Source organism: Narcine bancroftii, chromosome 3 (genome assembly GCF_036971445.1).
Source record: "Narcine bancroftii isolate sNarBan1 chromosome 3, sNarBan1.hap1, whole genome shotgun sequence".
Taxonomy (NCBI): domain Eukaryota; kingdom Metazoa; phylum Chordata; class Chondrichthyes; order Torpediniformes; family Narcinidae; genus Narcine; species Narcine bancroftii.
Window position 1 is genome coordinate 165,544,005 of NC_091471.1, and position 14,232 is coordinate 165,558,236.

General features: G+C 42.2%; 1 protein-coding gene across 1 annotated transcript in view; it reads right to left on the reverse strand.

Moving 5' to 3' along the window:
* LOC138756279 (multimerin-1-like) overlaps positions 1–14,232 on the reverse strand; it is a 75,177-nt gene that overhangs the window by 10,919 nt on the left and 50,026 nt on the right. Inside the window, exon 6 of the mRNA XM_069922830.1 lies at positions 8,602–10,584. Within this exon, the coding sequence (XP_069778931.1) occupies positions 8,602–10,584 (1,983 nt within the window). The remainder of the gene's footprint in view (positions 1–8,601; positions 10,585–14,232) is intronic.

A 14,232-nucleotide genomic window follows, 5' to 3' on the forward strand; every position in this document is an offset into this window, starting at 1 on the left:
GTGCGCAAAGAATGGAATACATGGATGATGTGTGCAGAAAAATTGTTTACAAAAGGCGGGGCAATGCATGCTGCCTCACTTGATATGTTGTGTAACTTCATGCTCAAGGCGTCGGACAAAGTTAAAGTAGAGACTGATAAAATCGCTTAAAAAGTGCAATTGTCCAATTGATGGCACGGAAGATGATTTACTGTGGGACACTGATGACAAAGTTGAAACCGCCTCATCAGATACAGATTGGGACCCATATGATGACTGCTTAAACAATGAGAGTAAGGATTGCTTGCCACCATCTTTGCTTCAGTCGGTGATAGTCAGAGTGATTCTGAAGGGTACTAATTGTGTTGTTGTTTTCAATAAAAATCTCAATGAAAATCTGTCACAGTTGGGGTTTTTTTAAAGGGTCAATGTATATCTTGAATTAGTTTTCAAGGGTTGATTTATACGCTGGATCAACACAGATTGGATTTTGAGAAGAATTTAAGGACTCAAAAGTATATCTGGCATATAAGTCAACCACTATTTTTTGAGATTTTTTGGGGTTTTATGACTTGACTTATATGCCAAAATATACGGTGAACGAATTCCACTGCTTCTGTATTAAGATTTGAACACAGGTCTCTGGATTACAAGTGTGGTATCCAAAATGCTGAACTACCAACATCCAGATTATCGAGGATCTTGCCAGGACTGGATAATTTTATCTTTGATTAAAACCTGTCACGGTTCTGCCGTTTTACTTTGGAGGACTAATTCTGTTAAGGTTTTGAGAGACCTAGATTGGGTGAATAGGTAGGATTTAATTCTTTCAAGAGAGTTCTGCAGCAATGGGTATTAACATCAAGGTCAAGAGCAAAAGAGAACGAATAATTAATACATGGAATTCACTTCCTGGAAGAGTGTTATAGAGTTATAAAGTTATACAGCATGGAACTGAACCATAGAACATGACAACACAGAAACAGTCCTCTAGTCTGTGCCAAACCATTTTTTTTCCATAATCCTACTGCCCTGCACCCAGTCCATAGCCCTCCATACCTCCCATCCATGTACTTGTCCAAATTCCTTTTAAGTGTTAAAATTGGGCCCTCGTTCACACCCCCACCACTATCTTTTTGAAGAAGTTGCCCCCTCATGTTCTCCCTAAACTTTTCCCCTTTCACTCTGAATCCATGTCCTCTAGTTTGTATCTCACTTACCCTCAGTGGAAAAAGCCTATCTATATTTACTCTGTCTATCCCCCTCATAATCTTAAATACCTCCATCAAATCTCCTCTCATTCTTCTTTGCTCCAGGGAATAAAACCCTAACCTATTTAACCTTTCCCTAGAACTCAGTTCCTAAAGTTCATACAACTTTCTAGGAAATATTCTCTGCACTTTTTCTATCTTTTTGATATATTTCCTGTAGTTAGGTGACTAAAACTGTACACAATACTCCAAATTTGGCCTCACCAATGTCTAATACAACTTTACAATAACATCCTAATTCCTGTACTCAATACTTTGATTTATGAAGGCCAATATGCCAAAAGCTCTCTTTACAACCCTATCCATCTGTGATGCCACTTTCAGGGAATTATATAGCTCAATTATCAGATCTCTCTGTTCTATCGCACTCCTCAGTGCCCTTCCATTTACCATGTATGTCCTTTCTTGGTTTGTCTTTCCAAAATGCAACACCTCATACTTGTCTGCATTAAGTTACTTCTGCCATTTTTCAGTCCATTTTTCCAGCTGGTCCAGATCCTTCTGCAAGCTTTGAAAACCTCCTTCACTGAACACATTTAACAAACTCCAAGCTATGCAAGCCTTTTATAGTATGGGAGTTCCAGTCAACATATGGAAAGTTTCTTGCAGCTGTATGCTATCTCTCTACAGATTTGCTCCTCCAATTTTTGATGACTACTGGGTGGTCTATAATACAACCCCATGAGTATGGTCATACCTTTCACGTTCCTCAGCTCTATCCATATAGCCTCATTAGATGAGCCATCTGGTCTTTCCTACTTGAACATAGCTGTGGTATTTTTCCTGATGACCAATGTGACTCCTTCCCCTTTCATTCACCCTCCCCCTTCTCTCACATCTAAAGCAAAGAAAGAACAGAACAATGAGCTGCCAGTCCTGCCCCTACTGCAACCAAGCTTCACTAATGGCCACAATGTCATAATTCCACATGCCAATCCATGCTCTAAGCTCATTAGCCTTTCCTCCAATACTCCTCACATTCATATCGACGCACCTGATAACATTTCCACCATGTACAATCCATTGACTTCTAATGGTGCATGCAGTTTTTCACATTATCTTTTCCCTCCTCCACTGCTCTATCTGCTCTGCCATTCTGGTTCACATTCCTCTGCAAATCTAGTTTAAACCCACCAGAGCAGCACTAACAAACCTTCCCGCAAGGATATTAGTCTCCTTCCAGCTCAGATGCAAACCCTCCTTCACTGAGATTCTGAAATCTGAAGCCCTTCCTCCTACACCATGTTTTTAGCTGCATTACCCTCATATTTTCCACAGGTAGCAATCCTGAGATCATTACCCTGGAGGTCCTGTCCTTCTACCTAGCCCCTAACTCCCTGAATTCTCTTTGCAGGACTCCCTCACCTTCCTACCCATGTCATTGGTCCCTACACGGACCACGACATTGGGCTGATCATCTTCCCTCCTGAGAATTCCGTGAAGCCAATCTGAGGTATCTTTGACCCTGGCACCAGGGAGCCATCATACCATCCAAGGTACTCGATCTCTTCCACTGAACCTATTATCTGTCTCCCTAACTAAGGAATCTCCTATCACTACAGCTCACCTCCTTTCCCTTCTTAGTTACAGAGCCAGACTCCATGCCAGAGACCTGACCTCCATGGCTTGTCCCTGGTAGGTAATTCCCCCCAACAGTCTCCAAAATGGTATTGAAGGGGACGACCACAGAGGTGCCATGCAGTGCCTGCCTGTTTCCTTTCCCTCTCCTGACTGTCATCCATCTACCCTTCTCCTGTCTTGTAGGTGTGATGGTGTCTCTGTAACTCCTGTCTATCACCCCCTCTGCCTCCCAAATGATCTGAAACTCATCCCACTCCAGCTCCAATTCCTTAACTCGGCTTTTCAGGAGCTGCAGCTGGATGCACTTCTCACAGATGATGTCATCAGGGATACTGCTGGTTTCTCTGATGACCCACATCCTGCAATATGAGCATTCCCCTACTTTGGCTGCCATTCCCACTGCTTATGATGAGAGGAATAAAATATATGATATCTAAATCCTGCCCTTACTTCTGCCTAGCTGATGAATCCTTTTTTCTTCCTCAAATAGGGTGGCCATTTCTGACTTCAAATCCAACTATTCCTCACCTCTTACCTGTTCTTGCCAAACCCTATTGAGCCAAACCCTTACCATTCCGACTGAGCCTACTCTGATAATGACCGCTCACTTCTTCGTCTTCAACCATTGAATTTGATTGCCCAAAATATTGCTATCTGTTGACTCTCTCCTTTTTCAGCCCCTTTGTCTTCAACTGTTGAACTCAATTGCCCTTCAGCCCATCTTTTCTATGCTGACTATGGTGCCTCCCTGAGCTTGTCCCATTTTCCTATCTATGGCCCACATCTCCCAAAACCTTTCCGATCCAGGAATCTAGTCAAATGTCTTTTAAACATAGTTGTACCAACTCTACATATTCCTCTGACAGCCGGATCCATATACTCACCACCTTCTGTGAGAAAAACTTGCCCCTCAGGTCCCATCTAAATCTTTCCCTTCTCACCTTAAATCTATGCCCTCAAGCTGTTCACTCTTCCATTTTGGGAAAAAGACAGTGACCGTTGACCTTATCTATGATTTTATATATATGATAAATCTCCTGATATCCTGCACTCATGGGGATTGGTAGATTCCAGAGTGGTTTCTTAGTGTGCTAAATTTAAACATTTGTTTTTTTTTACCTTTTTATTTTCTGCAATGTTTTGCTGGTTTCTTGAATTCTGTATAACAGGGTTTTACTATTCTATACCACTCTAATGTCACCCTTCAGCCTCCTTTGCTCCAGGGAAAACCCTCCCAGTCCACCCAATCTTTCCTTATAACTCAAGCCCTCTTGTATCTCTTTATTTTTTTAACAAGAACCAGGATAAGCAATTGATATACAGTGATGGACACAGCACAAAACTAAACGTTTGGGAATAGCATTGTGCCAGAAAGCTCTACTCTAGCTGACATCAGTCATAATAGGCCGGATGATTCCTTCTCGATTGTTAATTTCATTTATTCTATGACAATTATGATATCTTTGGATTGAAACATTAAGCTGAGGTTGTTGGGTGGATGCAAAAGATTCCATGGCCCTACTCAAAGAGATTCAAGAAGTTCTGAGCCTATATTTATCAACAATGAAATAAATGATCTTGCTGTTTATTTCATTGTTGTTGAGCGAACTTTGCCCTGCATGAATTTTGGCAATTGTATTTCCCTACAAAACATTGGTGTCTGCTCCAAGAATACAATGACTCTGGACTTCTTTGAGATGTCCTGAATTCATGAAAGACATTGTAGAAATACAAGTTCTTTCCTGTAAGAAACACCCCTCGTGACTTGCATCCAAAATAAATTATACATGTTGATACAATGTTATGTAACTTTTGGTAATAAGCTCTTCCTTCAAATAAATGCTATTAGGCCTTCCAGCACTGAATGGCAAACAGCCCTCTTCCATTAACTCTGCTACTTATAGTCAGCTATTTTCTGACTTTTGGCAAGAGGCTACCAACACCACACCTTCTCTTCCATTCAAAACACAATCCATTGGGTCAAGCAGCATCAGTGGGAGAAAGTAAACAATGTTTCAGGCTGGAACCCCACCATCTTTCATCTTTCTTGGCAATATGTCTCCATGGAATCATCACCACCTCTCCCAATAGTTTCCAGCACTGCCAACTCCAGAGATATCTTTGTTGTTATAATTTTGGTCCATGTTGACCCAAAACCTATGACTGCAATTCCATGAAGGAGGATTGGATAGGCTTTGACAGGTGAACCAAGGAGAGACTTAAATAATCACCACACCATAGAAAGGTCATTATTTTATTACAGAGATGAAGAGGAGATTCAGCAGGATGTGGCCTGGGCTGAGATGATTCAGACGTAAAGAGAGACTGGACCAACTGGGCTTGCTTTCCTTGCCATAGAAGTGGCTGAGGGGAGAGCTGAATGAAGCATACAACATTACGAGAGGCATAGATGGGTATAAAAATTATCCCAAGGGCAGAGGTTCCTAAAATGGCTTACTATAAGAGGAAGGTTTAAAGGGGACTAGAGGTTGAATTTCTTAACCCAAAGATGTTTGGAGTCTGGAACACACTGAATGAAGGGAAGTGAAAGCAGAGACACTTACAATATTTTAGATCTAGACAACCACTTCTATCAAGGAAATGAAGAATGTGGACCAAGTGCTGACACATGGAATTGATATGTTTGAGCACGGATATGCTTGGCCTATTTCTGTGCTGGATGGCTGGATGGTTCTTAACTGAGATTATAACATTTCAAGTGACGTGGTAGTGATTAATGAAACATCGTTACAGAAGGGATGTGACTGGCAGCTAAATATTCCTGGATTTAGTTGCTTTAGGTGTGATAGAACTGGGGTGGGGGGGGGGGGCAAGAGGGGGTGGGGTTGCACTACTTGTTAGAGAAAATATTACAGCAGTGCTTAGGTGCGATAGAATACAAGGCTCATCCAGGGAGGCTATTTGGGTGGAATTGAGGAATGGGAAAGGGGAAGTTACAATTATAGGGGTGTATTATAGACCACCAAATGGGGAACGTGAATTAGAGGAACAAATTAGTAGGAAGATAGCATATATTTGTAATAAGCACAGGGTAATGATTGTGTGGGAATTTTAATTTTCCAAAATTGATTGGGAAACCCATTCCGTGAAAGGACTGGATGGGTTTGAGTTTGTAAAATGTGGCCAGGATAGCTTTTTACATCAATACGTGGAGGTACCAACACGAGAGGGAGCTGTGTTGGATTTACTGTTGGGGAATGAGGTGGGTCAGATGGGTATGTGTGGGGGAGCACTTCAGGTCCAGTGATCATGGTGCCATTAGCTTCAATGTAATTATGGAAAAGGATAGGTCTGGGCCCAGAGTTGAGGTTTTTGAATGGGGAAAAGCTAGGTGTGGGGAGATGCGAAAGGATTTACAAGGGGTGGATTGGGACAATTTGTTTTCTGGGAAGGATGTAATAGAGAAATGGAGGGTCTTTTAAAGGAGAGGTTTTAAAAGTACAATATCTTTATAAACCTGTTAGGTTGAAAGGTCAGGTCAAAAGTTTGAGAGAACCATGGTTCTCAAGGGATATTGGAAACTTGGTTCGAAAAAAGAGGGAGTATTACAATAAATATAAGAAACAGGGAAAAAAGGAGATGTTTGGCTACTATATTGAATGTAAAAAGAATCTTAAGAAATAAATTAGAAAAGGTAAAAGAAGCTATGAGGTGGCTATAGCAAACAGGGTGAACATAAATCCAAAGGGTTTCTACAAATATGTAAATAGCAAAAGGAAAGTGAGAGATAAAATTGGTCCAATAAAGAATCAGAAAGGACAAATCTGTGTGGAGCCAAAAGAGATGGGGGAGGTCTTGAACAATTTCTTTTCCTCAGTATTTACTGAGGAGAAGGATATTGAACTGTGCAGGGTAAAGGAAGAAAAAGGGGTATATATGGAGACTATAGTGTTTAAGAAAGAGGTAGTACTGGAGCTTTTGAAACATATAAAGGTGTATAAGTCTCCAGGTCCTGACAGGATTTTCCCCAAGACCTTGAGAGAAGTTAGTGAGGAAATAATGGAGGTTCTGGCAGTGATTTTTCAAATGTCATTAGAGACGGGAATAGTGCCGGAGGATTGGTGTGTTGCACATGTGGTTCCTTTGTTTAAAAAGGGTTCCAGGAGCAAGTCTAGCAATTATCGGCCTGTAAGTTTGACGTCTGTAGTAAGTAAATTAATGGAAAGCGTTCTTAGAGGTAGTATATATAAGTATATGGAGAGACAAGGTCTGATCAGGGACACTCAACAGGGATTTGTGTGTGGAAGATTGTGCTTGACCAATCTTGTTGAATTTTTTGAAGAGGTGACTAGGAATGTTGATGAGGGTAGAGCAGTGGATGTTGTCTATATGGACTTCAGTAAGGCCTTTGATAAGGTTCTGCATGGGAGGTTAGTTAGAAAGACTAAGTCCCTGGGTATTAATTTGGAGATAGTCAAATGGATTCAACAGTGGCTGGAAGGAAGGTGCCAGAGATTAGTAGTAGATAATTGCTTGTCAGGATGGAGGCCAGTGACAAGCGGAGTGCCTCAGGGTTCGGTATTGGGACTGTTGTTGTTTGTCATATATATTAATGATCTGGAGTATGGGATGGTAAAATGGATTAGTAAATATGCAGATGATACTAAAATAGAGTGAATTGTGGATGATGAAGAGGGTTTTCAAAGATTGCAAAGAGATTTAAACTGCTTAGAGTGGGCAGGAAGATGGCAAATGGAGTTTAATGCTGATAAATGTGAGGTGCTTCATTTTGGAAAGAATAATCAATGTGGTAAATGGGAGGGCACTGAAGAATGCAGTGGAGCAGAAAGATCTAGGAATAATGGTGCATTGTTCCCTGAAGATAGGAGCGCATGTGGATAGGATGGTGAAGAAGGCCTTTAGTATGCTTGCCTATATAAATCAGTGCATAGATTATAGGAATTGGGAAGTAATGTGAAACTGTACAAGGCATTGGTGAGGCCAAATTTAGAGTACTGTGTGCAGTTCTTGTCACCGATTTATAGGAAGGATATTAACAAGATAGAGAGAGTGCAGAAAAGATTTACAAAAATGTTGCCTGGGTTTCAGCATCTGGAATATAAGGAAAGATTGAGCAAATTAGGTCTTTATTCTTTGGAACATAGAAGGCTGAGAGGGGATTAGATAGAGGTATTTAAGATAATGAGAGGGATAGATAGAGTTGATTTGGAAAGGCTTTTCCCATTGAAAATAGGAGAGATGGATTCAAGAGGTCATGGGTTGAGAGTTGACAGGCAAAGGTTTAGGAGTAACATGAGGGGGAACTTCTTTACTCAGAGAGTGGTTACTGTGTGGAATGGGCTTCTGGGAAAGGTGGTGGAGGCAGGGTCAATTTTGTCATTTAAGAAAGAGTTGGATCAGTATATGGATGGGAGGGGGCTGGAGGGATATGGGCAGAGTGCTGGTAAGTGGGATTAGAGGATCAGTGCAGACTAGAAGGGCCAACTTGGCCTGTTTACGTGCTGTAATTGTTATATAGTTATATGAAGGAACTACTTTGCTTGCCCAAAGAGTCAAAAACATGCTTTAAAAGTAATCAGTAGAAGATTTGACAGAGAGGAAGGAAATATTTCTTTGCGATCAAAGTATAGAAAAATTCTGAAAGTGTCAGAAACCCTTAACACAATTAAAGAAAATAGGGATACGAACTGGAAGAAACCACAGACCTGTGAACGTCATGTGAGTTGGATTAGAGTGGGTCATGATTCTCAGACAGAATGGCCTCTAAGGTTGAAAATAGTGAAACTACCTGGATCAGTGATCTTGTCAGCAAATCTTTGACTTCTTCCAGAATTGAGTGTGAAGTTGGCTTTCTTGAAAAATTTAGGCCTCTTGTATAACTGCTTAATTTGTTTCTGAATCTTGGTGATGTTCTTGACAACATTAGAAATGGTTTTTTCCACGAACACAGTGATATTGGTGAAAAAGCCTTCAATGCTAGCCCTGCTAGTGGTCTGCACGAACATTCTGAGGTCCTGCTGAAGGGCTGTGATGTTAGGCTTTTCTTGTAGCATGGTTACTTGAGGGATGCTTGCATTGACCTGAGCAATCAACAGTGATAAGTTCTGGCACTGACCCCAGGCTAGACCTGACTCCGAATTCATTCGGGAGATCCTGTCATTCAAATTAGTCCACTTAGCCTGCAGTCCTGACACTTTGCGGCTCAGCGCCTGATACTTTGGGGGCTGGGGCTGGAGTTTTGCTCCTTGTGTTTTTTTAGGCTTCACCTTTGCTAAAGACTTGAAGCTTGCCAGCACAGTGTTCAGCTTAGATTCAAGGGCCTCAATGCGTGATTGGTAATCTCTGATATCTACAGCAGGGGAAAGACTTGCTTCCTCTAGATTCTGGATCCTCTGTTCGAAATCCTCAACGGTGTCTGTAGTTTTGATTAACAAATGAGACACATTCATCAGAATTGGGGGGATAACTAGCTCAGTGTCTTTTATTGCCTGAAGGATGCCTATCATTTCCAAAGCATCCTGGTGTCTCACAACTGTAGCCATAAGGTCCTTAAAAGACTCATTGAACTGAGCAAGTTGTGGGAGCAGAGATGACATGTGGTTCTGCTCCACACTGTTCTCATAAAATAGCTCCAAAATAGATCTTCTCAGATCAGTGACATTATTTTTTAAGATATAGTAATCATCTCTCATGGAATCCATGGCATCATTAATGACAGTCATTGTCTCATTCAAACCATCCTCAATTTGATGGTGGCATTCCTCGAGAACCCCCTTAAATGATTTGTCTCCACCTTGGCTCTGGTTCCTAAGGAAATGAGCTCCCATTGTGTTTTTGACAAACACACTGAGGCTCGCCACCTTGAAACTGAGATTGTCCAGACGTTCCATGATATTCTGTTTTTGCAAATGGCCAGAGCCAGCTGTGCTGGTCTCAAGAGGTTGTCCTTGATGTTCGACAACTGTTTGGAGGACTTCAAAGTCATATGATAGATTGCTAATCCTCTCATTCATTTCCTCAAGGATGTTGTCCAGTGGAGTTAACACATCAAAGAATGTCTTGTTTAGGTGGAATATTCCATTCTCTGTCTGGTGCAGTCTGGATCCCAGGGAACTCTTGCACTCTTCAATCATTTCTTGGCAATTTCTGATCTCTATTTCCTTCTGCCTGCCTGTTGATGTTAAGTTGAAGAGCTGTTGCTCATGGGCACTCACTTCATTGTGCAATTGCAATATCAAACGGCCATGCATTTTTACGTTCTCTGTGATGTTGAACAAGTACATTTGGAGGTTTTCCTCTCTCTGCATTCCTTCTTGCTCAGGGGCTCCTTGGAATTTCAGATGCAGCTCTGGAGTCTCTCTTGCCAATGAAAAGGTTTGGTTCATGGTTTCCAAGAGAATGCCAATTCTCTCATGTTGCCCCTCTAATTTTCTTTCCAGAAATTTGTGTTTTTCAGTTAGCTCTCGAGATACATTGTGGCAAGCCAGTGACATGTCAGCTCTCAGAACTTTTATTTGCTCCCAAATGTCATGAGGCTCTGAGGGTGGTGCTGGATTCTGCCCCACTATTGTGGAATGGGGATTCCTAGATTGTGACAGAATGGTCTCATTTAACTCTCTGATCATTCCTTTTGTGCTTTGAAGCTCCTCGCTTAGACTGGAGATGGTTTTGTACAGTTCAGCCACCGTCTCCTGCAGGTTTCCCTGAAATGACTGAATCTGTTCCATTACCAGCTCCTTCACCAGTTCCTGAATCCCTCTCGACTTTGTACCTGAAAGAAAAAATAATCAGGCAAATTACAGGACATCCTTCTTTACCAAGTTTCTTGCACATAAATGAATGAATGAATATCATGAAGAGAGGGGGAAAGCCTAAAGAGGGAGGTCCATTTCTTGACAACATTTTACAGGAACACAATTGAGAGGGTTCTGTCTGGACCAGGTCAATACAGGGGATTATCAAAATGGCAGGAACATCATTGGGATCTCTCTTTTCTCTATTGACAATATTTATCAGGAGCACTGCTTAAATAGGGCTCAAATAATTGTTGAGAAGCTTTTCCATATAATATCTTATCATCAAGAAAGAGGTACATGCGTAGCAAAATCAAAACTGCCTGGTTGTGATTATTATATGCTGTACATTGTAACCCAACACCCAACCCCAACCAACCAATTTTCCCCTGCAACCGCTGCAACCGTGTCTGCCTGTCCCACATCGGACTTGTCAGCCACAAACGAGCCTGCAGCTGACGTGGACATTTACCCCCTCCATAAATCTTCGTCCGCGAAGCCAAGCCAAAGAAAGACATTGTGTGTGTATGTATGTGCACCATGGTCTGAAGAAGCACTGTTTGCTCTGATTGTATACATTTATGTACAGTCAGATGATAATTAACTTAGGACAAGAATTTTCACAAAAACCCACTGAACTGTCAAAGGAGGTGACAGAGGGAGGTATGAGTACAATGTTTAAAAGCCATTTGGACAGGGGAATGGAAAAGGAAGGTTTCGAGGGATATGGGCCAAATGCAGGCAAATGTGATTAGTGTGGCCAGCATGGAGGAGTTGGGCTTAAGGTATAATGGACAGGCAGCATCCACCACCTGGTGCACGCTGCTGTACTTCTGTTCGGAGGACACACTACCTGCCCATCAAGGTCAAAGACTCACCCCAACCATCAAGGTGACCCTTGCGATTGGTCCACCTAAATCACCAGGTGCTGCAGTCCAGGCAGCCTGCCCAGACTCAGCCCTGACCCTCACCCAATTGGCCCAGGTGAATCACCTCGGCTGACCCCTGCTGAGCCCTTGCACTTAGTTGTGAGCCATTGGCCATAGCAGCCAATTGGGCCCAGCCTGCCCTGAGTGATTGGCCCCCCAGGACTGCCTGCAGAACTATAAAGGGCCATGTGCCCCTTTGTTCTGCCTCTTTTGACCCATCGTGGGACGCAAGTAGCACCTTTCACACTGGGTTGGGGTGAGTCCTGAGGTCAGGTTGCAAGAGCCATGTCCGTACTGGTCTAGGGTTGGGCGCACGTAGTATCACTTTGATCCTGATTGTTGAATGGTATATTCATGAAATTTCCCCCAGTCTTCTGTCAGTTCCTCCCTCATTATCCAAAGTGTATATTTATCCCTTATGTATTGTATGTACATATTTGTAGAGGTTTGTCTTGCATATTGACCCTGTGGTCTCATTTGCATCCCCAAAATAAATGTGTGCTTTGTTCCTCAACTTTGGTCTGGTTCTTAACCTGTGGGACCCACATGAACCCAAGCAACAGAAGGGAATCTTTCTGTTCCATGACTCTATGATTCTATCTATTATCTACCCCCATCACAGTACAGTTTCCCACAGAAATCCCATTTTGTAAAAACTTGGCATTGAAAGTCTTTTGTAATGTCCCTCTATAATTATTGCACTGCCCAATGACTTTGGACTCACTGCAAAGTATGGCCTCCTCAAGCTCTATCATATAGGCTAGAATGAACACTGTTATCCCCTGCAAATAAAGAGGATGTTACAGACTTGAGATTTGCATCTTGCACCAAAAACCACCCACTAGGTACCTTATCTTGAAGAATGGTGTAGAAGAGCAGGAAGGATTGTGATCTGCTTAAACTTGTTCATGGCCTTGAACTACCTATTATCAGCTCAATGAACGTTATTACCTTATTACCTGTATGTGCATAACAGTCATGAAATATGAGTACAATGGCTGCAGAAGAATTGATGGCACTGTCCTGATTACTGTCTGCTGAGCTGATCAGGATCGATACAGGACATGCCTGCAGCATAAGGCAGCTATGAACCCTTAATCAATAGCCCCTTTCACTCTGCCAACCATCCGAGGAAGCGGGAAAATTTACCAGGCATACTTCACTCGTGAGCCTTTCCCACTGCACCGTGATTTACCTGGTTAATCAACAACCCAATATTTTAAGGGGGTGAGGGGGTGGGGGTTGGTGGGGTCCTGCTTCCAGTGATGACAATGCAAGAGCAGGTTGTGCTTTCACACCACCAGAAGGTGATTAGAGAGTTAACTTTGCCGGGCTCTGACATTTGGCCCCACCAAGTGTCAAAGCCCAATTGAATTTAACTCGCCCTGCCAGGTTGGGCCATTTCACACCACACAATTACCAGGAACAGACCCGTTAAATTAGCCAGTTAACCCACACGGAATCAGCAGTGTGAAAGGGGTTAATGATAACTGGTCAAAATATGCAAGGACAACTGATGTGCAAAAAGCAGCCTCATACCTTGTTGAGGGCTCAATTGGTTATAGATATCTAAGCTCTATGAATTGAGCAATGCAAGCCTGTGAATAAAGGGAGTATGGTTTAAAGTTAATCATGTCTAAAGTTATTCCCTAGGTTAAAACCTAGAAGAGGACAGAGCTCCTCAATCCACTCACTCATCTGGTTCCATCTGCTCATTGCCACTCCTTTATCTGGTTCAACTTATCATTTTCCTAATCAATCAGATTCCATAACCTTTGTAAACTCCACATTATCACCTCCCAGTCTGGACATCTCCCTCAACACTTCCCTCCCTCTGCTGCCCAACTGCTAATCAATCACTCCTCATCGGGTTCCACCCATCTCTTGGCAGCTCCTGCCTCATCTCTATATCCTGGCTATTTCCCCTCCATACTTTCAATCCTGATGTATGGTTTCAGCCTGAAACGTGTCTCTTTCCATCTGCCAGGGCTGCCTGGGCCACTGAGCTCCTCCAGCACTTTGTTCTTTTGCTCCAGATTCTAAATCTTTAATCTCTTGTGTCACCATAAAGATTCTCCATTGCTCAATACATTGCCATTTCTATGTCAGGAAGTTTTGGATTTGAGAGATGTTAATAAGCTAGAAAGGATGCAGAAAAGATTCACGAACATGTTATATGGACTTCAGGGCTTGATTTATATGAAGATATTGCCTTTTTTCTCTGAAGCTTGGTGGAAGACTGAGGGGTGATCTTTTTGAAAGGCATGGATAAGATGAATGGTTGCAATCTTTTTTTTGCTAGAGTAAGTAATCTAAAACTAGAAGGCAAAGGCTTAAACTGTGAAAGGAAATATTTAAAAGGCACCCGAAGCAACTTACACAGAGGGTGACAAGTATATGGAATGAGCTACTTGAGGAGTTGGTAGAGGTGGGTACAGTTACAATATTTAAAAAAATTAGACAGGTGCATGGATAGAAAGAGTTCTGAGGTATGTGGATCAAATGCCGACAAGTAAGTCTTGGTAAGCAACTTGGTCAGCGTGGATGGTTAGTATGAAGACCCTGTTTCTCAGCCTATATAGAATTTAGTCTGAATAGATTCTACAGTTAGAGAGTGGGAATTTTAACTCAACCCTATCTCCTCATTCAGGTTCACAACTCTGTTTGAAGGCAAGTGGGCTTCAGCCATTTTCCTTC